Source organism: Mercenaria mercenaria, chromosome 9 (assembly GCF_021730395.1).
Source record: "Mercenaria mercenaria strain notata chromosome 9, MADL_Memer_1, whole genome shotgun sequence".
Classification (NCBI taxonomy): domain Eukaryota; kingdom Metazoa; phylum Mollusca; class Bivalvia; order Venerida; family Veneridae; genus Mercenaria; species Mercenaria mercenaria.
In genome coordinates this window covers 12,045,703-12,071,468 of record NC_069369.1, presented here as the reverse complement: position 1 = coordinate 12,071,468, position 25,766 = coordinate 12,045,703, and the positions used below count along the sequence as shown (strand labels likewise).

General features: G+C 35.0%; 2 protein-coding genes across 2 annotated transcripts; both read right to left on the bottom strand.

Moving 5' to 3' along the window:
- Positions 1-1,863: 1,863 nt before the first annotated feature.
- LOC123547737 (uncharacterized) lies at positions 1,864-6,918 on the bottom strand. The gene is made up of 6 exons (XM_045334995.2): positions 6,833-6,918; positions 6,350-6,413; positions 4,889-5,019; positions 4,093-4,260; positions 3,937-3,983; positions 1,864-1,991 (listed from the first exon to the last, which is right to left on the bottom strand). Exons 2-6 carry the CDS (start codon positions 6,394-6,396, stop codon positions 1,938-1,940), a joined length of 447 nt encoding a protein of 148 aa, XP_045190930.2. The 5' UTR covers positions 6,397-6,413; positions 6,833-6,918; the 3' UTR covers positions 1,864-1,937.
- A 7,735-nt stretch (positions 6,919-14,653) lies between these two features.
- Positions 14,654-18,330, bottom strand: LOC123547736 (uncharacterized). The gene is made up of 6 exons (XM_045334994.2): positions 18,248-18,330; positions 17,233-17,296; positions 16,664-16,794; positions 16,125-16,292; positions 15,562-15,608; positions 14,654-14,761 (listed from the first exon to the last, which is right to left on the bottom strand). Exons 2-6 carry the CDS (start codon positions 17,292-17,294, stop codon positions 14,708-14,710), a joined length of 462 nt encoding a protein of 153 aa, XP_045190929.2. The 5' UTR covers positions 17,295-17,296; positions 18,248-18,330; the 3' UTR covers positions 14,654-14,707.
- Between the last annotated feature and the right edge of the window lie 7,436 nt (positions 18,331-25,766).

Here is a 25,766-nt window from a genome sequence, read left to right as displayed (position 1 = left end):
CATTTCTTATTTTCACACAAATAATATAGAATAAAAGTTTCAAACAAAACCATCAAGTGCAGCATAAAAATACAAAAATAGTCAGAAAGACCTAAATTTTATTAATGAAAATACCAAAAGAATCTACAACCCTGATTAAAACACACATTGCTATTGTCTTTTGTATCAGCTCTACTTGTAAATAAAACTCTCCTGTCCAGTGCGAACCACAGAAATGCCAGAAAAGGTAACTAAGCAGTTCATGATATTCTTCTTGGAAATATGTGTGTCAATAAATGGATACTTTATAACTCTTATTGAACATTTTGTTTGTAGCACCCTTACAAAGGTCTTTCATTAGCATTAATTGTTCAAATGGTTTGCCACAGGAGCCAGTGTTTTAGCATACATTAGAGATTTTTAAATTAAAATAACATTCTCTAGAAGTACTTGGCTTTAAGGATTGATATTTTAAATGAAGCATTGACTGGCATTTTCTCTACCCGTGTGTGTTCGGGTGTAGTGTATTTTTCCATCAATTTTTCAGTCATATAGTCGACGGTGTCTTCTTGTGCTGCGGGTGTATGACCATCTTTATAGTACTGCTTCACTGTAGACATGTGACTTGATACCCTACACAGTCACATTATACTGATGTGTGATATATCTCTATTCCGGACATTTTGCATGAAGATGCGTAATATATCTCCTATTCCGGACATTTTGGATGAAGATGTGTAATATATCCCCTATTCCGGAGATGTATAATATGTCCCCTTTCCGGAGATGTGAAATATATCCTCTATTCCTTATATTTTTAACCATTATGAAGGTATTTTTATACGCATTTTATAAACGGGTGTCACAAAGTAACATTTTAATTTATTTTGAAATTTTATAATATAGAATAACTTTGTTTCTCTTGATGTCTTTTTTTTTCTCTAACACATTCCAGAATGCTGTTTCACAAAATTGTCATGTCGAATTGGATCAATTTATGTGTAAAGATTAGGAAACATTGTTTTAGAAGGTTTTTAATATCAGCTTTTATTTTTTCTAATTGGCTTACATCAAAATATATTTCTTTAAATTTTATTCTTTAATGTCCAACGAATAATTTAATAACAGATGTGGTTGCTATAGCAGTAGATATTCCATAATTTTGATAATTTTGACAAAATGGATGCTATTTGGATAGAAGGCAAAATGGAGAACACGTATTTTTATTCATTGACGCTGTTTTTAGTCTTTTTGTTCATCTGCTTGTCCGTAGAATCTACATCAGTTGCAAATGATGGATTCTGCTAAGCCTCTAAAAACAAGAGATTTTTTTATATAACTTAGAGCAAATAAGTAAGACTATAATGTTACATCAGTTTATTCTTTTATCCATACATTCGTCTGTCTTTCTGTCTGTCTGTCCATCCGCCAGTCACAAAAGATGGATCTTGCTGAATTTAAAAATGTACAAACTATTTTTTTTGAAATCCGGATTATAGATGGTGGTTTATTTGAACTTTCTGCAGAGCATTCGATTAAGATTCAGTATGAAATAATATGATTCTTACAACAACAAATGTGACAAATGCTCTTTTTTTTCAGTATGGGACTTTTATTGCAGGTAAATGGACCTGTTACTTGTATGGTGTAAGACTAGTTATTTTTGCAATTGAGATTTATTCACAGAAAATGCATCTCAGCACAATATTGTATATTATACAAACACTTAGACAGATGATTATTTACATTTCTAATGCATATTACACACACGTGTACATACATTCCAAAAACGTGTGGTACAATATACACATAAGTTTATATTTTGTCCATATATTTTGTTATTTGTGTACTTTTGGTAAAAAAATATAAAACAGTATGAGAAAATTTACTAGTAAATGATTTATTTTACTGATTTTATATAACACGTGTTCATATATACATGTAGTATATACATGTACTTAGCATCCATGTCCATGCCCATGACCAAGGTTCTGATGAGAGTCGGGATGCATCTGGAAAAAATAGAAATGTTTCCAGCGTAAATGTGCTCATGGAAAAAAAAGGGTTTTGGTCGGAATATTTGATCAGTTTTCTTTCCTTTCTGAGAACCAGCGGAGGTGTCCGTCTCTCCATCCGTAACGGTATTAACAGACACATGTGACTTACTTTCCGGAACACCGCATAGGTTACCGCCATTTAATGCAGACATAGAAAGGAAACCGATCACTAGAACTGTATCTTTATGTTCACCCCTTTTTCACAGACACAGCAATGACGATTAATATGTACATTTGTTTGTTATTACATTGTCCCTGAAACTGTTGCTACGCTAATTGCAGGTAGAATAATAATAAACATTATTTGAATGAAAATTCAATTGTGTTGTTTCAGTCGTTAAAATGTTTATATCTTTTTTCTTTCACACACTTTTGTGTATTGAAAGCTAACCTTGGAAGCTTTCATCCATCTACTATGGACTTCATCAGCCAACTTATTTTCTTTTGACTGAGGATTAAGATTAACACCACCCGAAGGTATGAGCGATGTTAATGTGCGGTAACTGAAAACGACCCCGTCCCTGTTCAGAGCCGGTTTATATGCTCTGATAAACACCGCCTTCTTAACCGCCCCCTTTCAAACCAAGAGGGTTCCCGGTCAAGAATACGCACGGATTTCAATGAGACAGCTGACCTGGGCTGTCTTGGTGTATGTGGCGTGATATCTCGCTACTACTAGAACTAGGTTGTTTATGTTCCATGAATCTTGCTCTTAGTATTCGTCGGCGATGAACAGGGACGGGGCCGTTTTCAGTTACCGCACATACTGGGCACAGCATTAACATCGCTCATCACCCTCGGGAGGTGTTAATCTTAATCCTCAGTCAATGTAAAAAAATCAGTTGGCTAGTAGATGGATGAAAGCTCCTAAGGTTAGCTTTCAATACATTTTGTGCGTGAAAGTAAAAAGATATAAACATTTAATAACTAGACACATTAGCTGCCTGTATTGCGGGTACATTCCCAACGCTTGTGTTTTGAAATTCTTACTAATACTCAGACACATAGAATATTTCGGGTACTGTGTTAACGTTAAGAAGAAAGTTATTCAAGATTTGATCTTAAAGAAGTTCATTTAAGAGAAGATAAATATAGATAGAACAACATGTTTGTCCATAGTACACTGATGTCCACTTTCCTATAACTATACATGGTTTCTCTGAGTGAAAGAGAACTATTTCAGTATAAACTTTTAAGCACTTTATGCGCATTTTAAATAAGTCAAGGACCATAAGTCTGGTCTGGCTGAATGGAAACGCTATAAAACAATTCTGTAATGATTTATGACTCTTGGTCAAATACTTCTTTAAAATACGTGTTACATAAACTTGTATGTCATTAATGCATATTTTTGACTATGACAAGGACCATAACTCTGATCTTGCTGAGTGAAGTTCAAAACAAAATTCAGGAGCACACATTTGCATACTGAATAATATTTCTACATGGTTTCATGACGCTAGTTGAAATATTCTTAAAGATACACGTGTAAGCAACACAAACTTTTAGCACAGCTATACAGTAGTCATGGTCCTTGAGTCAATCAAAATATGTAAAAGAGGACATTAAAGCTTGTGTCCCACATATCTCAAAGAAGTGTTTGACTTTAGGAGTAATAAAACATTACAGGATGGGATTGTTATATACTATGTGACGATGTGCACCTGATGTTCTCTTTTGGATTTCCCTCAGCCAAACCAGTGTTTTGTTCATCCTAATTAAAACACTAGGACAACTTCACATGCTGAATGACAATCCTGCGTGGTTTGATGACTTGGTCGGATACTACTTTGAGATGCGAACGACATAAATTCGGACGGACGGACAAGCGCAACTGTCCAACACAACCTAACACATTAAGCAGGGAAGGCACAAAAATGTACTCTAGCTTTTCACTTACGGCATGCATGAAGGCATTGAACTCAGCTGGTTGTATCTGACCGTCGACTGAAAGTAGAAAATATTCATTGTAAGTGGCAAAAGCAAGCATTTTTTCCGGTGTTATATAAATAATATAGAGAAATGCAATGAATACGTTGCTAAAAGTGTACTTTACCTGGGTTCGTATCGTACGTGACAAGTTGAACAGCTACATCGAGAAGGCACAGCTGCTCATCACCGGAAAGGTCTAAATTATTGAAGAACTTGTGTGCAGTGTCGTGATGATCGTGAAATTTGCTCATCCAATTTCCGACGAAGTCACTGTAGGACAAACACGAGGTATCTTAAAAGTAAAGAAAAAAACTTGGATAAGTTGATATATGTCAGTTCGCCCCGTCAGTCTTTGTACTTGCACTGTTGTTTGCCTCTTGCCCCCGATGGAAAGAAAAACTTACAGAACAATCATTTTCCATTCTTTTCCTTGTTTCGTTGTCGTATTCTTTCGCCCTCGCGAAAACCATAGTACGAGAAAATGCAGCGCCACAGAACGAAAGAGCGAAACTTATCTGCAGTAACATATCGCAGGTGCGACAATCGGTACAACAACAACATATCGTTCTTTCTTCTCCGACAGTCCCAGTACTACAAATCGGAATTTTGAAATTGGACAACTTTGTGTTCTAGTGGTGATTGTCCGTGAGTACGACAAAATGACAAATTAGAAAATAACGTATTAGCTGGGACAACAGAATGAAATTGCGCTCTTATTTTTGTTGATAAAAGAACAAGGTTTCGCTTTTACCTTTATTGTTTCGATTTGCCTTAAAAGTACTTAAAATTTGTCACATTTTCTGTCATCTTTTGTTAACATAGTGTTCCAGTTTTAAATAACATTAAACAAACGATAGTCTATTGATACACGGACCAGCGCTTACTACGAGTGCTATAATATTTGTACGTTTTATACTTACTGGACAAGTTCCAGTTAACCATGAGTTCGTCTGAGAACTCATTGTAAGTTATTATACCATCTTTATTCTTGTCCGTTTGTGCCATGACCTCTTGTGCTATCCTGTCCACGCTCCAGCACATGTGGTTGACCCTACAGGAACGCAGAAACTTTACAATAATCTTTATGAAGTTCAAAATATAATTGAACATAGTTTGATTAAATTTATGATTAATTGTTGCAAAACAGTTCCATTGTTCGTTGGAGGGGTAGGAGAAGGATGTGGAAGGAGATGTTCCACAGCAATATCATTGTCTCTCAGTTGATGGTGGGACCTCATTTTAATCTAAACAAATATTTTTGACTCAACACTCAATTGACGACCATCTGTAAAACGGAAAAGGCCGACCGGCGCACTCTTTATAATTGGGACCACGTGAGAACATTCCTGCCGTTAGTCAGATATACTTCGAAACTAAGGGCCACGTTAAACCAGGTTAAAATCTGCGACGGTTTAAAAATAATTTTGTCTTCAATATTACACAATGTTTCTTCAAATACACCAGTCACACTATTTTACCCTAGGAAGTTAATCTTATCATCATGATATAAAATATTTCATCGGCCAACAGAATGATCCCTCATTTAATATAATTAAGAAATAGATGCTACTGCTTTCCGATGAATTAGATACAACGTCAGCCGAAAAAAAGAACAGATTATGCTTCTATACGTAGTCATTTAGAAACATTTTTATTTAAATATATACTCAATCATGGTCATATGAAAATGTCTTTAATTGAATATGATTAATATAACAAGTTTTGATAAATAAAAGCGAATATCTTCCGCTGAATTTTCAAACGAATACAAAAGACTCCATTCAGTTCCAATTGGAGACGTTTTAAAATATTCAATTATTTTAGAGGTGACGTCATATATATGGTCAAAGTCGTCTTAACGTCACACTTTGCACTTTTTGTCAAACGAATTTTATGCTTTATTTGTCTAGAATTGTAGATCCAATCCATTTTAACTGATAATTTAAATTATAACACGTAAGAAGTAGGCAGAGGTATATAATAAAATGGTTTTATCTTGATCTGCAGTGAGGCATATGGCTGTGAGCAAGGGCATAATGGTAACCAAGCCTGTCAATATCCTCTGGAGCCGAATATTACATTGTTAACTAAGACAATGTTTAAATAATCTTAGTGTAGTCGACCGGACAATACATATTAAAGTTCCGCATTGTCTTGTTGGGCATATTACATATACTGGTAGATCTATGCATTTAGTAGATCTGTCTAGAATTAGGTCTAAGTACTGAATGAGCCGACATGACCGTCATTGCCAGTCAATTGAAATGCTGTAATAACTGAACAGTCACTGACTTTTCAACCGTGGTAAAGTTTGATCTGCACGTGAGAAACAATTGATACAATTATCACAATCATTTGTAAAACAATTTGAGATTTCTTACCCATATGCTGTGCTGATCAGAGCAACAAAAATTATTGTAAGCTTCATCTCGAATGGCTGAATTGCTGCAAAATACAAGGAAACTCAAATATCGAAAATGTTTAATGATGTTTTAGAGGCAAATTTATTTCATATACCCCTAACCATGTATTGAGGTTTGACTGTATGTTTGTAAATGAAAATAATTTTGATATTTTAGAACTAAAAGATATAATTAGATGTAATTTACGAGCCGTGCCATGAAAAAACCAACATAGTGGGTATGCGACCAGCATGGATCCAGACCAGCCTGCGCATCCGTACAGTCTGGTCAGGCTCCATGCTGTTCGCTAACAGTTTCTCCAATCCCAATAGGCTTTAAAAGCGAACAGCATGGAGCCTGACCAGACTGCGCGGATGCGCAGGCTGGTCTGAATCCATGCTGGTCGCATACCCACTATGTTGGTTTTCCCATGGCGCGGCTCTTATAATGAAGAAAAGCTACCTTTTGCTGATGATGCCTCGACACGTTATGAACAAGCCGTTTCGCAGCTCGAACAAATCTAGGCTCACAGAAGATAAAAGTTGACATTTGAACTCAATCTCGATAACAGTGCGCATTTCAACTACCGTGTTAGGTTGTTACACATTTTTAAAACAAAAACAGTGGATATTCGTTGTATATTAAAACGCAAATTATTCGCTGATGGAGTCATCAAGAACATGTGTTTGCAATCACTTGGGGCGGCAACCTGACTGTTATAGGCAATGAGTACAATACTATTTTCAACACAAAGTCAATTAAAGATAAGTGACAAAAGCATCACATGTAAAAAACAACAACAACAATAACAATCGGGACTCACGTGCTAGAAACCATATGCTGTTATTTTATATTGCTCTACCTATCTGGCAGATTGCTATGCATAACGCATCTGAATCTTGTACGACAGACAAAGAAAATTTACCTTTTGTTTTAAACTTTGCTTCGCATCAACTTAGCTCATCCTACACTTTTCTTGAGGTTTTAAGAATATCGATATTTTCAGGACATTGAAAGTTTCTTGAAACAAAAACAACAACAAGAACATTTATAAATGTTACATCGCCACTAGCATACAACATAATTCCATATACATAATTATTATGTAGTGATTATAAATGAGATAGAAGCAATTCTGGTTCTTGGAGAATGTTCAACAAATCATGTTCAGCAACAGTTTAGTGGAATAACTATTAATGTTAAATCTTAGATTATTGGATTTTTAAATTCCCTTTTCTATTTCATGGAAAAAAATCAAAATCGTTGCTCTATAAACTTTTACGATCTATCGTTTAAATATATGCATTACATAGTGTCAGTTACCTCGCATCTAACGTCCTAAGCGAATCCATCGAGGGATTCCTTATAGTCGAGAATGCCGGTGTCTAAGGTTTTACGGTATTGTTACGGTAACCCATTTACATGCAAAGTCACCTCCTGTGGCCTGCATGCAAAGGTGTATATGTCCAACTATCGCCGCAGAAAGGGAGTAAATAACATGGAAGCATACAAGTCACATACAAGTCACATACAAGTCACACCTCGTGACTTGCGTACGCTTGTATGTAGGCGTCTAGAGTTGTCCAGCGCCAAACAGAACAAACGCCGTAGTGGTAGGGTGACTTCGACCAAGAAACTCCACTTTTTCAAGGGGTAATCCGGGCCCAATTTTTAGCGAAGTATGTTATATACCGGAATGTTCGTCAAAGTTTGTAGATTCTGAAAATGCCGGCATAAATTGGCATAAATGGTGGCGAGCTTGGAAGTCCAAGATGGCGTCCATCTTATAAAATGAAAAAGGTGCTTTTGTTAAAAGATAAGGTTTTCTTCATTTACTTTTGATGAAATAAACTACTGGCATGCATTTTTGCGCCTTTCATGAATTGTAAAAAAAATAGGAAAAATATGTCAAAATGTCAAATTCCTACTTAAAATACAAATTTTACCCATTAATTATCACTAATTTGGAGTTTTGAAAATTAGAACTTATAAATCCTTTTGAAAGAATTCAAGAATGTAACAAAAAGATTATCTGATACAGAGAATGACACTTATTGATGTTTTACAGAAAAAGGTACTCATACTAACGTGACTTTATAATTATGCGCATTGCAAGCAGGTAAACAGAAAAGTACTTGAAGAAGTTGATACATATTGATACATGTGTCTAATTTTCTTCCTCAAGTTATGCTGGTATGAAAAACAAATGTTGTGGTCAGTTTCTAGTTCTGTATTATGTCTTTTTTGGACACGAATAATGTCGTATTATCCATAGATAGGTTTTCAATGCTATTCAATTATTGTGCGCATATTGCCTCAAGCAAAGATTTGGATACAAAAATAGAAATGCATGCACCTTGATAGAACATTATAAGACATTTTAAAAACGGTTCGGCGATGTCACTGAAATAATTAATTATCTAATAATTCAGTTTTACAGGAGCTAAAAAAATAATCATCGACATATTTTCAAAAAATAATTATATATAATCATATACGGTGTTAAATGTCAAAACTGAAAACAAATTGACAATATTACCCTGCTTAAACATAAAAAAGATGCCATATATCAATTATTTCTTCAAACCCCCTGTGAAATAATTGACTGATAACGTATCTCAAAGAGGATATGGTAGGTTGGCAAAAATGTCGCCCCATTTTCGTTAGAGAAACGGGCACCGATCCTGTGATGCGTGTATGTGGTTGCACGGTCACATATATTTTACAACGGTTTAGTGTGGTGAGAAATGTTCAGTGGGAAGGAATCTAAGTGTGCAAGGGTTACAATTCTTCAGTGATCATTGTAATGATCAATATGGAATGATCACAGGTCTGAGTACTTTTCACAGAACATTGATCATCTAGTAGTGTTCACAACACTGTGAGTACTAACTGGGTAGTGTTCACGGTACCGTGCTGTGAGCACTGTTCGATGAGTAGTGTTCACAGTACCGTGAGTAGTATTCACGGTACTTGGAGTACTGCTCACTGAATAGTGATTACGGCGCAGTGAGTACTGCTCACTAAATAGTGTTCACGACACAGTGACTATTGCTCACTGAGTAGTATTCACGACCCCGCGAGTACTGCTCACCGAGTATTGTTTACGACACCGTGAATACTGCTCACTGAGTAGTTTTCACGCCACTGTAAGCACTGCTCACTTAGTAGTGTTCATATTTACGTGAGTACTGCCAACTGAATAGTATTCAAGGCACTATATGTACTGCTCACTGAGAAGTGTTCACATTATCGTGAGCACTGCTCACTGTGTAATATTCATGGTACTGTGAGTACTGCTCACTGAGTAGTATTCACGGTACTGTGAGTATTCACGATACTGTGAGTACTGCTCACTGAGTAGTGTTCACGGTACTGTGAGTACTGCTCTTTGAAATCTGAAAATTGTCCTGAAATCATATGCTAACTATATACTTTTATCTATCTGATATTTGAGTTTTATGATCATTTGACCTTTTGGCAATTTATGTTAAATAGATATGCATAAAATTTGACATATCTTAGTAAAATATCAAACAGAAAAAATAACTCAAATTTTTATGAAAATGTAGACACGGCGTTGTGTTTAAACATTGTAGTTATCATTACTTTTGTGACGGCCATCTTGGACGGCGTCTTAGATTTCTCAGATCGCAGCAATTTATGCCACTTTATGCCGGCAGCCTGATAAACTTAAGACTTTTACGAGCATTTTGGTAACTTGCCTTGTTAAGTATTGTGTCCGGGTTCAACTTTTTGAATGGCTTAATTGTCGTCCTACCATAGTGAATAATATTTAATCGTTTAAAGTCTATAGTCTTGAAGTTATAGCCATATTAAAACAAAGGACCAAAGGACTTAGCATTATGTAATGTGATCTTCTTAAGAATATACAGTAGTCCACAAAGTTACATCCTTTTTAGTTTTATTATAAAAGTAACATGTAAAACATAAAAGAAAAACAATTATATAACACAAAGATTACATGAATGGCCAGCCTCAAATTAGGTACAATGTAGTAACACGTAATAAAAGCCTGATATAAGTAAATGAAAATACACATACAAAATAGAACACATTAGTCAAAAATAGTGAAAATAACCTTCCTACATGTGGCTCTTATCTGGCCATTTCTTATTTTCACACAAATAATATAGCATAAAAGTTTCAAACAAAACCATCAAGTGCAGCATAAAAATAAAAAAATAATTCGGCAGTCAGAATGACCTAAATTTTATGAATAAAAATACCAAAGGAATCTACAACCCTGATTAAAACACACATTGCTATTGTCTCTTGTATCTAGTCCCACTTGTAAATAAAACTCTCCTGTCCAGTGCGAACCACAGAAATACCAGAAAAGGTAAATGTGCAGTTCGTGATATTCTTTTTGGAAATATGTGTGTCATCAATAAATCGATACTTTATAACTCTTATTGAACACTGAATGATTCAGTTTTTCACTCGGCTGAGTTATGTGAAATCTGTTTACAAGTGCATTTTCAACACTTGATTTTCATCTTTTTTAATTTATTATCACTGCTAATTTCTTGCAAGAGAGCATTCCCTTACAATATTATTATATTCAAACATCGTCACTCTATCAAAAATTTTGCAGTCATTTTTTATGAAGTCTTGAATGAGTCTTTTGTTCCAGCGGAGCCGTGGAACAGATAGTTATCACGTAGACTACGGGCTTCCAAGTAGTCTACGGGCTTCCAAGTGGTTGGGCTTATTGTACAGCTGTAAGTTGTCTGTTTTAAGGGAACTGACACACTTCTAAAATACATTGCAGAAATCCACGAGCTACTTGATATCAGAATTTTATTTTTTTATTTTTTATTTTTCGAATTCTTTACAGAGAAATGTAGACACGGATTCAGTTTCAGTAACTCAGATTTCCGTTGACATGTATTTGGTTTCAAGAAGATCATGTTTACCCTATTCATAGTTTGTAAATGCTTTCAGTTTTGGCTACATACTTTTTTGTCAAATTTTCTTTTTCCTTGTGCTCTCTGGTGGTGTAGCAGAATGCTGTTGCTATGCTAATTGTAACTGTATGACAGTTGGAGATGGCGAGTACTGTCCGCCGTACTGATGGTTTTGCAAAGTGGCCACATTTTGTCCAGGGAAGTTTCCATTTTGCACAGTTTGTATATTTTGTATATCAGATGTGAAGTGAAGACTGAGAATGTAAACGTGTTTTATTTTTTGATCGCTCATTTCTATATTTCACGACTGTCGAGCGCCAAAAAAATCTTCCAATATTAAGCTCATCTAAAGCAAGAACATGGGTTGGCATGTAGCTATGATGTTGTACCGATAGATCCGACATGAATTATTACATTATAAAACTGATATTAGAAACCAATATCAGAATAGTACCTTGTATTTGGTTAACAAAAAATGTGCTGAGAAACAGTCAATTAGATTTTTTAAGTTTTGAGATTTGCCTCCAAACTTAAGATTTGCCAGTTCTTCAAATGGTTCTAATTTACTGCATTTAGGGGCTTATAAAACTCTTTGACTAAATTCACCAAACTTTGTTTGTAGTACCCTTACAAAGGCCTTTCATTAGCTTTCATTGTTCAAATGATTTGCCACAGGAGCCAGAGTTTTAGCATACATTAGAGATTTTAAAATTAGAATAACATTCTCTCGAAGTACTTGGCTTTAAGGATTGATATTTTACATGAAGCATTGACTGACATTTTTTTCTACCCGTGTGTTTTCGGGTTTAATTTATTTTTCCATCAATTTTTCAGTCATATAGTCGACGGTGTCTTCTTGTGCTGCGGGTGTATGACCATCTTTATAGTACTGCTTCACTGTAATATTACGTCGTAGACATGTGACTTGATACCCTACACAGTCAAATTACACTGACACTGCCTAATTTTGGGGTCACCACAGGGGTCAGTGTTTTTACTTAAAAAGTTATATATATTGAAAACTGTAAAACATTTCCTTCCCAAAAGTCAAGACTTACAGGAGAGGCCTATTATATACGAAGCAGTAGCTGATGGCCTCCATGCATTCTGGCCGTGCCCAATGCTTTCTGGCCGATCATACAAAAAAGTCAGTCAACATCACACGAGTAATTTCTTTGGTTTGGGAAGAGTAGAATACTTTTCTGCTACATTGTCACATCGTTTATTCAATGACAAGAAATCAATGCTAGTCTAAGCGTCAGTTTGCCTTTTTGTATCAGTTTTACAGCATTTTATAGCATACCTCTTAGGTTCAATATTTTACCGCAAAATTGAGTATCTATCTTACTTGTCGAAATTTATTAAAGACTGCAATAAAAAGAATACGAAATAATAATACTTCAAGTATTACTTGTACCAATTCTGAAGTAATTCAGTGTGATACTAATAATAAATTGTTCTTTTTCTACCGTTCAAAACTGTTCAGACGACCGAGAATCACCGTGGATAAAGTGACGTTAATAGCAATCTGATACAAGACAGGTCATATATACTTGTCTAGGTAGTTTCGTGACTACATCTTCTAGCGTCCTTGCTCCTAGTTCACAAAACTCAAATAAACACATCCTTCAAAAGCACGACAAAGATAACCTGATTTGATCGCTCTATTTTCACTGCCAGCCGTAGTACATATATTGCACCGTATAACACATTGCTTTTGTGAGCATTAAGTATGTTTCAGACAGATTTACGAAAACCATGGCCAAATCTCCATACATCTTCGACATTTGACTTACGACTGGCGTCATTCTTCCCTTGTCGCAGTCTGATACTTTAAATAGCGCGTTATCGCAGATGCATGTAAAACATTTGAACTGTTTAACATGTTTTGTCAAAACAATTTGTGCCGGTGCTTATTTTTCCTTGTAGAGTAGTCCTTGCTTATTAGATCACTGGCCAATGTTGATGTTCAAGCCAGTCAAGGGACTGTAATCGTATGCCCGAATCCAAGATAGGTTGGGGAGGCGAGCTTCTCATTCATTATGGTAAAACATCGGCATCGTCTTTAAATCAAGCAATACTGGCAATGACAGACATTTTAAATGAAGCATAACATCGCCATAAAATTTACAAAACTAACCCTTTGTGCTTTCAAATACCATAGGAGAACTTCCAAAAGCAATTCGTAATCATATTAAGGCAAAACTGTGTTTCTACGTTTATTTTCTGTTAAGATGACAGATTTCGGTCTGTGAACAGGTTGAGCTACATTTAACTAACATTAATTGTTATATAGCAATTACTTCATGACAGCTGGAAAAATAAGCAATTACATACAGTTTCAAAAATTAAACGATAAGGGCCGCGACGAGAAATATTTCAAGTCCGAAGAGGAGTGTGTTACCGCCCAGCCACGGAGGAATTGTTGTTTGTGCATGAAGGAACTTATATAATGCCTTAATACTGTTCTTAGCTTAGTTACCAAAACAGTCCACATTTATATGGAGTAAATGTATACGTATTGCATGTTCTTATGGCACGACATGTTTTTTAGTCACTTAGTAAGCCTTATCTGAATATGTCGTGACTACAATTCGCAATTTTTTCCTTTTCGTCTCATGTGTATAAAGCAGAATTACAATATATTGTAGTATTTTAGGAAACTGAAGAGGATTTGAACACGTTTTAACATTGTAAAAGCACAGACCGGGATATACAAGATAAAATGACTTTACAACCTGTCTTATTTATATATGATACAAAGATAAGCCAAAACTAAAATGGTAATATTTTCTGTTAAATTTTTATCGGTTTCAGAAACCAGAAGATATAAATCAAAGACCATGGAATGGCGGAAGGGAAAGGGGTGGGGATGGAAATTTATAATGGAAGAAAGGGACAAACCCGTTAAAATTGTGTGATACATATCATAACCTAACATAACGTAACGTGACGTGACCTGGCATGACATAACTGTATTATTGGGATTAAACAGCCTTTGCATGTTAACAGCCATACAAAATTATGAAGCAGTCTCAAAGTGTGATCGGTTCTCACTGACTAACTGACTGACTGATATTCGAGTGTGTTCGTTTTGTAATTCACACATGAGTTTACAACATCAGTGGCCTTTAAAGATTTAACTTCTTTAGCTAATATTTTCTGTATTATCCGTTGACAAAGAAGGCTTCTATCGATTTGTCGAAGCATTTTTCAAAGTCTATAAATGAACAATAAAGTTTTTTACCACTATTCAGCGTAACAGATAAAAAGAATGTATCATGCAGTAAATTAATTATGCTCTGTTATGTTATATGTTATATTTTATTTTGTAAAATATATCAAAGCATGATGAGATGATAAAAACGCTTTATTCTATTGATTTTACATAACACATGTAGTATATTTAGCATCCATGTCCATGACCGTGACCACCGTTCTGGTGAGAGTCGGGATGCACCTGAAAAAAATGGAAACGAATAAATTAGTTCATAAAAACGAAACATGTTTTCAGTTGGACCAATATAACAATATTCATTCCTTGCTGAGTAACAGAAATGGGTATAGGAATGGTGAACGTCAGTCTGTCCGAACCCGCGGACATACTCCTTTACTTCCAGATGTGATGTATTTAGTTAAAGCTTAATCAACCGTTAGGAAGGAAGTTGGCAATGCAGAATTAATTTGAATATACACCAGTTTGTCTTCTCATTTTTTCCCGGACAATAACTTAAAAATTTCATTGGATTCTAGCATGTTGAAACATCAACATTTGTTTGTGAGTACAAAGTCTTTGAAAATGTTTCACTGGCAGCTGAGGCGATAAAAAGATATTATGTATGATTTGAAGTATGGTACGTGCTTTTCCAACGCTTGGTTTGCCATTCCCCTTTGTACATTTTTTATTGTCAAGGGCCATAATCCTGGTCTGACCGAGTGAAATCTCAAACAAAACTTTAGGTCCACAACTGCGTACATGTTGCATAATGATCCTTTAAATGACTTTACGTCAAATTCTTTTATTGGTTTGCGCGAAACGAATTCTGACGAACGGACATCCTGACAGACGGACGGACGTACGGACAAAGACAACCTATGTGCTTTCCTTTCCAAGAAGTGTGTGTGTGTGTGTGTGTGTGTGCGCGCGCGAGCGCGTGTGTGCGTGCGTGTATGCGTGTGTGTGTGTGTGTGTGTGTGTGTGTGTGTGGGGGGGGGGTGATTGGGGAGCGGGTGGCACGACAACTACGTTTTATCACTTACATCATGCATGAATGAACGGAGCTCTGCAGGTTCTATCTGACCGTCTTCTGAAAATAGGTAGAACATATTGTACAAAGTAAGCTCTTCCGCCTTTATAAACCAGCATATAAACACAAATAGACAACGTGATGTAATGTTGTGAAAAGTTGAGTTTTTAAAAGTTAACGAGTTATTCTGAAACCAAAACAGTAAGTAGATGCTGTGTGTTGTCAGGTTGCTGCAGGTATATTTTTGTACTTGCAGATACATTTTTACCTGCATGTACGTATAAATGACACCACTGCGTATGAATGTCATACCGACAGGTATACATTACTACAGCTAACCGAATGTATACCTACCGTTAAAAAACTATACAAATCATACCTCCACGTTTATTTCTAATTTGTTCCTGCCGTTTTAATGATACCTCTTCAAGTACAAATCTAATGAAAAACATGTCTGTTTTGAACCCGCAGGTATATTTTTCTACCTGTAGGTGTAAAATTTGTATCCGAGTGTACTACATGTTGTGTGTGTATTTTTGACACAAATGGTAGGCTATAGTTAAAATTGTACTCTACTTGGGTTCGTATCGTACTGCGATACGTGACTAGCCACATCCAAAATACACAAATGGTCGGCGCCAGAAATGACCAGTGAATTGTAGAACGCATGCGCTGTGTCGTGATGATCATGAAACTTTTCAATCCAGTTTCTGGTAAACTCATGGTAGGGCAAGCAAGACCCGTCTTAAAAGAAAAATGATGACAGAACTCAAAAAGCTGATTTAAAAAAACAACAACATTGTTTTGCCTATTATAGTTGTTTCATTGTCTCATTCTGTCGCCCTCGTCTGGACCAAAGAACGAGAATTGCAGTGCAATAGAACGAAATGCGACACAGAACGAAAGACATGACAATAACGGCTCACTAAAACTGTAGTTCTGTCGGGGTGATAGGACGACACAACTTAACAAATATAAACAGTAATATATAGTATTACAAATATGCTTAATATTGTGAGAACATGTAAATGATTTCAACATGGGGTCTTTGTGTTAACTTTAAATATTTAATTTCTTGAATTTTATAATATGTATCTAATAGTATGTATACCTACTGGACAAATCCCAGTCATGCATGAGTTCCACTTGGAATTCATAGAAAGTAATTATACCGTCGGCATCCGTGTCCGCGCGTTTGATGATCTCATCTGCTATCCTGTCCACGCTCCAGCATGCATGGTTGAGTCTACAGGAACAGAATAAAGAAATAACATGAATGTACGTATATTTTGGAGGTCATAAATGTTCTTTTTAATCGTCTGCCTCATACTTAAAAATAAGTATATACAATGTGTCGGATCCCAGCATTAACATTATTTCAAAGTTTTAAAGTTATCTGATGAGTATCATAATCTCTTAAGAACGGTCCTTGTGAATACATAATGTAACTACAAATGTAATCAAGAATTGTCAATTTATTTTTGCAGAACAGCTCTTTTATTCAAGATCCGTCCAGGTGATAGTGCGGGCCTCGCCAGCTACCTGTATGTGCAGTTTTACTGATTTTGAGAACTTTTAATAAAGCTTTTGTAGGTCTTCGAGCATATTCGATTTATGAGCCAGGTGCAAACATCCGCCATAAGAATAACTGGATATTTACCAAGGATCTGTAAACATTTCTTACCCATATGCTATGCTGATCAATGCAATAAATATGACTGTAAACTTCACCCCAAAGGATTGCATTGCTGTAAAATACAAGAAATTAAGTCAAACCAGGAAACTATTTACGAGTAGACGTTTTCTAGTTTAGAGGCACTTGGAGAGCATGTACAGAGGCCGTTGAAATAACAAATTGGTTTAAACCTTTAAGACATAATGAGAAAAAAAAGGTAAAAATCATTCATTCATTTAACAACATCACACTATTGTTATGATAGCCACATGCACATAATATTGAAGGGAAGACAGATCGAGCATATTCTGCTCATATAAACTTATTGGTATTGAGAAACTATATTTTGAGGGGTTTGCTTTCGCAAATAGTCATATCGTTACAAACTTAAAATCGCGATTCTTTCCAAAAACATATATAATAGCAATAAACGCAGACGTTCTATTAACTTTTTGAAATGTGTGAAGATGAGAATATCGATCTAAGGTCACTGTTTTTCATTTGATATATTCTATATTTTATACAAAATGTAAAACTTGACTTGGGTAAAATGTCAAAACTGAATGTTCTAATGTGTCTTGCCTATAAGAAGTTGCGACACAGTGTGCATTTCTTACATGCAGTATTATTACACCCGAATTATTTTTGGCGAATTATCTTGAATGTAAAAAAATATGTGCACACCAAGAAACATTTATGAATAAATCCTAGGGAAAGTTGCAGTTCATATAATGTATATAACTGTGTGTTTTTACATAAATCAGGAGAAAAACGGTTTGACACTTTCTCTAAAAATTACTGGTCCAACCTTATCCAGTATGAACTTACTTAGAAGTCAACAGTTTACGGTTTTTGATATTTTTAAAGATTTATTTTTTTCTCAATTTTGTCCTTTAGGTTCAAATTGTTCAAACTGGAATCGGTTATTCAAACGCACCAGTCCATTCTTTCTGAGTACCTTTAAACGAGTAGCAAGCTATGTAACTATAAAAGGACAATTATATAAACAGAAAAAACATACAACCTGTGCAAGCTGTATCTCCACACGTTATGAACAAATCCTTTCCCGGCTGACTTAAGATAACAAAATTTCGACTCTACTGCGCAATTTACACGTACAATATCTACGAGGGTTGTTCAGTAAATACGTAGACTATATAATACTTCTACTGAAAGTAAAAAAAAACGTGAGCAAGCTTAATGTACCCTTATTTCAAGAGCATTACAACCTGTCATTAACATGACTACTTTTGCACTAAGCCCGCCCGCTTATCTCAGAAGGAAGAGCGTTGGTCTACGGATCGCGGGGTTGCGAGTTCGATCGCCGGGCGGAGCATATGTTCTCCGTGACGATTTGATAAAAGACATTGTGTGTGGTATCATTCGTCCTCTACCTCTGATAATTCATGTGGGGAAGTTGCAGTTACTTGCGGAAAACAGGTTTGTACTGGTACAGAATCCAGGAACACTGGTTAGGTTAACTGCCCGCAGTTACATGACTGAAATATTGTTGAAAAACGGCGTTAAACCCAAAACAAACAAACAAACAAACAAACAAACAAATCTTTTGCACTAAGTGACAGAGGTGTACCATGTGAATACCTTATGCAATTAAATATCTACATTAACATTTTCCTGACATTATAATCAGTCCCCAAAACCAATAATGAGACCACCTCACCTTGCTTCAATTTGGATATGTCTTTAAACTATAAAACTATAATAGTAAGGGGCCTCCGTGGCCGAGTGGTTAAGGTCGCTGACTTCAATCACTTGGTGCGTTCAGTTCTTCATGCTGGCTTACGGAAGGTCGGTGGCTCTACCCAGGTGCCCGCTCGTGATGAAATAATGCACGGAGGGGCACCTGGGGTCTTCCTCCACCATTAAAGCTGGAAAGTCGCTATATGACCTATCATGTGTCGTTGCGACGTTAAATCCAACAAAACAAAAAAAAATAATAGCTTTAAAAGTAACATGTAAAACCTAAAAAACTATATAACACAAAGATTAGTTGAATGTCTAGCGTCAAATTATGTACAATGATATAAGTATGTGACAAATACACATAAAAATAGTAAACATAAGTCAAAAATGGTGAAAATAGTCTTCCCACATGTGACTCTAACCTGCCCATTTCTTATTTTCACACAAATAAGATAGCATAAAAGTTTCAAACGAAACTTTCAAGTATTTATAAAAATCCAGTGGCATTGATTAAACATGCGGGGGCTAGAACTTGGTGTAAGACCACACCAAATTTAAGCTTGCCCTATATATGTTTCATCCCCATCCCCAACTATACATTTCAATTTATGTAAATATCTATAGTTAGTACATGAGATATTTTACAGTAGATATCCTAATCACTTATAAATAGATCCACTTAGGAGTATTTCTATATACCTTGCAATATAGGGTCCCCATGTCCCCAGGTCCCCAGATCTGATAATCTAAGTTCACTTTTAATTTCTATTTATTTAGTATCTATAGTTAGTATATAATTTACTGTTTGATATATTAGGTATCTTTTAATTCTCTCTTTTACAAATATTTCTAGAACAAATTTTCTGTATACCTTGCAAATCAGGGTCCCCAGGTCCCCAGAAGCATGCTATTTTTAACTCTGTCTGACTCTTTCTGACAGTTTTTCCTGCATTTCATGTAAATGGGGTCCCCATGTCCCCAGGTCCCCAGCAGCAGAAAACTATGAAGAACTGCAAGACTTTCAATTTTCCTTTAGTTCTCTGTGAAGTAGCATACAATTATATCTCCTGATTTTTGTCAGATGTATATATATATATATTCAATAAAGTGTACCGGTATTAAATTTCATTGAAAACGTATAAGTTCAATAATAAACTATACTGACTTGCATATTAATGTCCTGTCATTATTTTATCAACAATTATTTAATTTAGAATCTTTGAACGTTTTGTCTATATATGCAATAATACAAAGATAATGCACCAATATATTCTCCACAAGTATTGACCTAGCACTCATGAATACTCTGTATATTTCGGTAAGTTAATTTTCGGTGCCTGAACCTATTAAATAGGGATATATCTATCGAAAAACAATACAAGATATACATTTGTTAATTATGCTGTGACCTAAATGTAAATAAATAAATAAATCATCACCAAGTCGCATGTGCATATGCAAAATAAATAAATCAATCATCACCAAGTCGCATGTGCATAGGCAAAAACATTCATCTACCTATCTCTGGGTTGTGGGTTTGAGACCTTTATCTGACAGTGTACTCAAACCTCATCTTATATGTTCTGAATCATGAATTGTATACTTCTTTTATCTCTAGAATACAGTCTCAGTATTTAATATGACAATTAAGGGGATTTAATGCAAGTATGCAATCATAGAGTTTGATTCGTCTAGAAACCATCATAATTCCTTTCTCCAGTACAACTCTGACAAAACACGGAAAAAATAGAATAGTCTGGTGAAGGTACAGAGCTTAGTAACAAAAAATGTCTGTGTTTTATACCTAAATTTGTACATTTAAAGTTTTATCTGATGGCTATCTGTCACACTTTTTTGCATTATACATACACTTCAGTTTAAAATCATCTCAGTTTTTACAATAATATTATTAGAACCATGCAGTTCTGTTCAGTTAGTGTTTTTCTACACTATTCCTTATAACAAATTGCAAGATGAATTTTCAGATTTGATAAATTTTCTTTTTTTGATACTTTCTATAACGAAGATGGATAAATAATTATTGCATGTATTCTGCTTTTTGGAAAATATAGAATAGCCAGAATATAAAAACATTTCTGTATATTACAGTACTACAAATGTTTGCATATCACTAATACTGTATCTGTCATGTTAAAACAGACCGTAAAGACACGTTGAAAGAAGGTGTTGCAGTTTCTTTCTATGAAATAACAAAAACATATAAGAAATGACTGCTAAACATGACATTTAAACGTAAATGTAGCTCTACAAACACTCTTAGTTTATATATTTAGCCAAGTTAAATTCGTTTGAACTATTTCAGTGAGTAAAGTCAACTATTTCATAAGTAAAGGATATCTTTAAAACTAGCTCTAAAATATGGTAGAAACCCTTCATACGTAACACAAATGTATATTAAATCAAGTTAGTCATATAATCTTAAATCTTGCACTACCAGTAGGTAGAGAGCAGAGCTATGATTCAAGGGGATGCATTTTTGGTTTGACTTCATTCTACTCTGTTGATTGATTTTGGGAAGTTGTCAGTTACTTGTGGGGAGCAAAATTTAATAAGCAGTCATACACATTCCAGGAACACTGGTGACTCTGATAAAATGATAATCATAAGACAACAAAAGCTTAGTCATCAAACACACAAAGCAAATTGTACACTAAAATTCTGTTATGAAAACGGTGAATTTATACTTTTTTACACAAATGTACAATATTTATTTAAATGAATGTTTTTTTGACTTCTTTTGAATGTTTTCTTTAAATTTTCGTTTTTTAAGTGGGCTAGAACTGATGAACATTTTACAAAACCCTACATATGAAAGAAAGATATCCTGCAATCTAATCCCATGAGTCCTCCATCTTGAAATGAAATTAGCAAATAATTGTAATGTACAACCGCATAGAGACTATTGGCTTAGTAATAAATCAGAATGTCAAAACAATTCTAGTTAAATGGACTTTGCTGGCTGTTCTATAATTATTTTTATAGTTTTAGGGCATCATTTTATTTATATCTTTATAGATCAATCAACCTTACCACAATCTTCTGTATCTCATACATCTACCTAATAGTACCTATACAATCAAAAAATAACTTTAAGAAAATATTTTAGGTCAAGTCATCATGTGTTATATATATATGCGTTAAAACATTACTAATGAATTTACATTGTATATCATTTCTAATGTGAAAGTTTTTACAAACAAAACTATTTGTGTTATTTTTCTATCTACCTATTTTTTCAATCTTTTGTGTGTGTGTGTGTGTGTGTTGCTTTTAATATGTTTCAGTAAAATCCAGAACAGTTATTACTATTCTATTTCTAGAACAATTTGATAAAAAAAACTGGTAATAATGCATTGTTTTTCCTTTGCAGTGAAGTAAAACAAATATAATTATGTAATATGTTACATATATTATGATTTATAAATTTTCATTATATTAATATTTTTGTTGATATAAATTTTGATTTTGCTTATCTAACTATTTTTCCTTATAATAACCTTTGTAGTAAATGTTGCTGATATTCAAGTACATGACTATATATATATAGTATATATATACATTCTTAAATAATACATTAATTTACATACAACAACATGTAACAACAAAGACAGTCATAATGTCAAAGTATCAGAGTGGTGTGTAGAGCAGCTGAGAAAACAGACAGAAACATTTTACTTTGATGGGGACATGGGGACCTGGGGACCTCAAATACAGAAACACAGGAACTGTTACTAAAAATAAAATTAAATATAAAGTTCACTCATGTTTAGCCTAAATTGAAGATCTGGGGACTGGGGACCTGGGGACCTCAATCCAGGAGATACAAAGATACTGGCAGTATTCATGTAAAATATGTATGTATAATACACCATATAATTTAAACAATATTACAATGTTAAACATTGAAATAATTCATAGTGAAAGGAATATATAAATATATTATTTAAGTCCAGATAATTTAAATATCTACATAGTGAAGTTGGGGATGGGGATGAAACATATATAGGGTAAGCTTAAATTTGGTGTAGTCTTACACGAAGTTCTAGCCCATGCGGGGATCCAGCCAATTTTCCCAGAGGGGGTCCGACCGACCACTAAGTACGACGACCACATTTTGATGTGTGTGTTTTTGTAGATGCTAGCCGTTTACAAGTACAGGGTTGCCCAAATTTTTTTCTTGAGCAGGCTGAAGTTTAAAAGTAGCCGACCAGCTATGGGGTCCGGGGCATGCCCCCTGGAAAATTTTGAAATTCAGCGCTTAATTTCCTGCATTCTGGGACATTTTAGGAGCATTTTAGAACGCCTTTTCTATTGTAATTTTATGTACAATATACCCCTTATTTTCACTTTTTATGAGCACAACTGTTAAATTTCGGAAAAACAATAAAATTAAGTTCTACCGTTACCTATTATCTTTTCTCAAAGGTAAAATTCTTCGTTTCTTTTAGATACTGATGATTAACATGCATATGAATTGTGTCTTGTGTCGAGGTCGTATGTAGCAGCAGCAACATACACTTTGAATGTGGTCCTAATGTTGCCTTTTCGGAAAAAAACAAACATTTTCTTTCCTTCTTCTCTCCTCTTCTTACTTTCTTCCCGTCTTTTTTTATTTTTTTTTTATTTTCGGGGGGGGGGGGGGGGGAATGTCCGGACCCCCCTCTGGATCCGCGCATGTTAAAATACAATATATGTCACCAAGAAACGGATACTTGATAACTGTAATTGAACAATGATTGATTCAATATACACCTTGATATTCTTCACTTGGCTGAGATATGTGAAATCTACTTACAAGTGTATGTCCAACACTTAATTTTCATAATTGTAATTTTTTATCACTGCTAATTTTCTGTAAAGGAGCTATTCCCTTACAATATTGTTATATACAAACATCATCGAATTCAATTTAAGACCCTATCAACTATGCCAAAGCCATTTTTGATAAAGTCTTGAATCAGCTTCACAATTTCCGTCTATTGCTTCAATGAAGCCGTGGAACAGCAACTTATCACGTAGACTACGGGCTTCCGAGTAGTTGGACTTATTGTACAGCCGAAAGTTGTCTATTTCAAGGGAACTGACACACTTCTCAAAAAACATTGCAGAAATCCACGAGGTATTGATATCAGAATTCGACCTTTCTATTTTGTATTTTTCGAATTCTTTACAGAGAAATGTAGACACGGATTCAGTTTCAGTAACTTAGATTTTCATTGACTTGTATTTGTTTTAAAAAAGATCATGTTTACTCTATTCATACTGTAAACACTTTCAGTTTTGGCTACATACTTTTTGTCAATTTTTCGTTTTTCTTGCATTCTATGGCCCAGGATGGTGGTGTGGCAGAATGCTATTGCTATGCTAATTGTAACTGTATGACAGTTGGAGACGGCGAGTACAGTCCACCGTACTGCTGGTTTTGCAAAGTGGCCACATTTTGTCCAGGGAAGTTTCCATTTTTCGCAGTTTTTTTATTACTCATTTCTGGATTTCACACAGTTTAGCACCAAAACCGGATAGTCCACATTGACCACTATTCTGTGTAATGTATCCATCGAGATGACTTTTCTTATTCCAATATCAAGCTCACGTAAAGCAAGAACAGGGGTCCGGCATGTAGCTATGGTGTTGGACCGATTGCTCCAACAACGATTATTACAAAACCGAGATTAGAAACCAATGTCAGAATGGTACTTTGTCATTGGTCTGTTTCAAATAGAATACCGGTTTCCAAACTTGGGAATTGCAATTTCTTCAAATGGTTCTAATTTACCGCATTTAGGGGCTTATAAAAACTCTTTGACTAACTTCACCAAACTGTGTCTGTAGTACCTTTACAAAGGCATCTCATTAGCTTTCATTCTTCAAATGGTTTGCCACAGGAGTCAGTGTTTTAGCATTCATTATAGATAACATTCTCTAGAAGTACATGGCGTGAGCAGTGTTGCATTTTCCATTACTGCTCATGAACAGAGTCAATCAAACCGAGTCTGCAATTTTTACTTTTTGCTTGTATTCGGTGCTACCGAGGGATCTACTTTCCAGATTTTATTTAACGATTGATATTTTACATGAAGCATTGACTGACATTTTCTCTACACGTGTGTGTTCGGGTTTAATGTATTTTTCCATCATTTTTTCAGTCATATATTCGACGGTGTCTTCTTGTAACAGCGGGCGTATATAATGACAATCTTTATAGTAATACTGTAATATCACGTCGTAGACATTTGACATGATACCCTACACTGTCACTTATACTGAAACCGCGCTGACCAGTCCTAGTATTATTCTCAATGTTGAATGCCAAGCTACTAAGTTGTATTTTTCTCGTCTTTGGTATCACGCGGCCATGGAGCGAAGCCATGGCCTCCAACCTTCGAAGCGGGCGCTCTATCACTAGGCTACTGAGGCAGTTGTTTCTCTACCTAATTTTGGGGTCACCACAGTGGTCAGTGTTTTTACTTAAGAAGTTAAATATGTTTAAACCGTAAAATATTTCCTTCCCAAAAGTCAAGGCTTACAGAATATTATACAAGAAGCAGTATCTTATTGCCCCCTTGCATTATGGCAGTTCAACTTAATACAAAAAAGTCAACATCGCACGAGTAATTTCTTTGGTTTGTGTAGAGTAGAATACTTTTCTGCTACATTGTCAGATTGTATATTCTTGGACAAGAAATAAATACTACTATCAGTTTATGTGTTTTTTTGTATCAGTTCTTTGGCATTTTATAGTATACCTCTTAGTTTCAATATTTTGCCGCAAAATTGAGTATCTATCTCACTAGTCGGAATTAATTAAGAGAATATGA

Excerpts from the sequence above, each read along its gene's own strand:
- LOC123547737 (XM_045334995.2), bottom strand. The coding sequence starts at position 6,396 with ATGAAGCTTACAATAATTTTTGTTGCTCTGATCAGCACAGCATATGG. Across the intron at positions 5,020-6,349 it reads CTGATCAGCACAGCATATGG|GGTCAACCACATGTGCTGGA; the intron begins GTAAGAAATCTC and ends GCGTTCCTGTAG. Across the intron at positions 3,984-4,092 it reads CACGTACGATACGAACCCAG|TCGACGGTCAGATACAACCA; the intron begins GTAAAGTACACT and ends TTCTACTTTCAG.
- LOC123547736 (XM_045334994.2), bottom strand. The coding sequence starts at position 17,294 with ATGCAATCCTTTGGGGTGAAGTTTACAGTCATATTTATTGCATTGATC. Across the intron at positions 16,795-17,232 it reads TTGATCAGCATAGCATATGG|ACTCAACCATGCATGCTGGA; the intron begins GTAAGAAATGTT and ends CTGTTCCTGTAG. Across the intron at positions 14,762-15,561 it reads TCCGTTCATTCATGCATGAT|GTGCATCCCGACTCTCACCA; the intron begins GTAAGTGATAAA and ends CATTTTTTTCAG.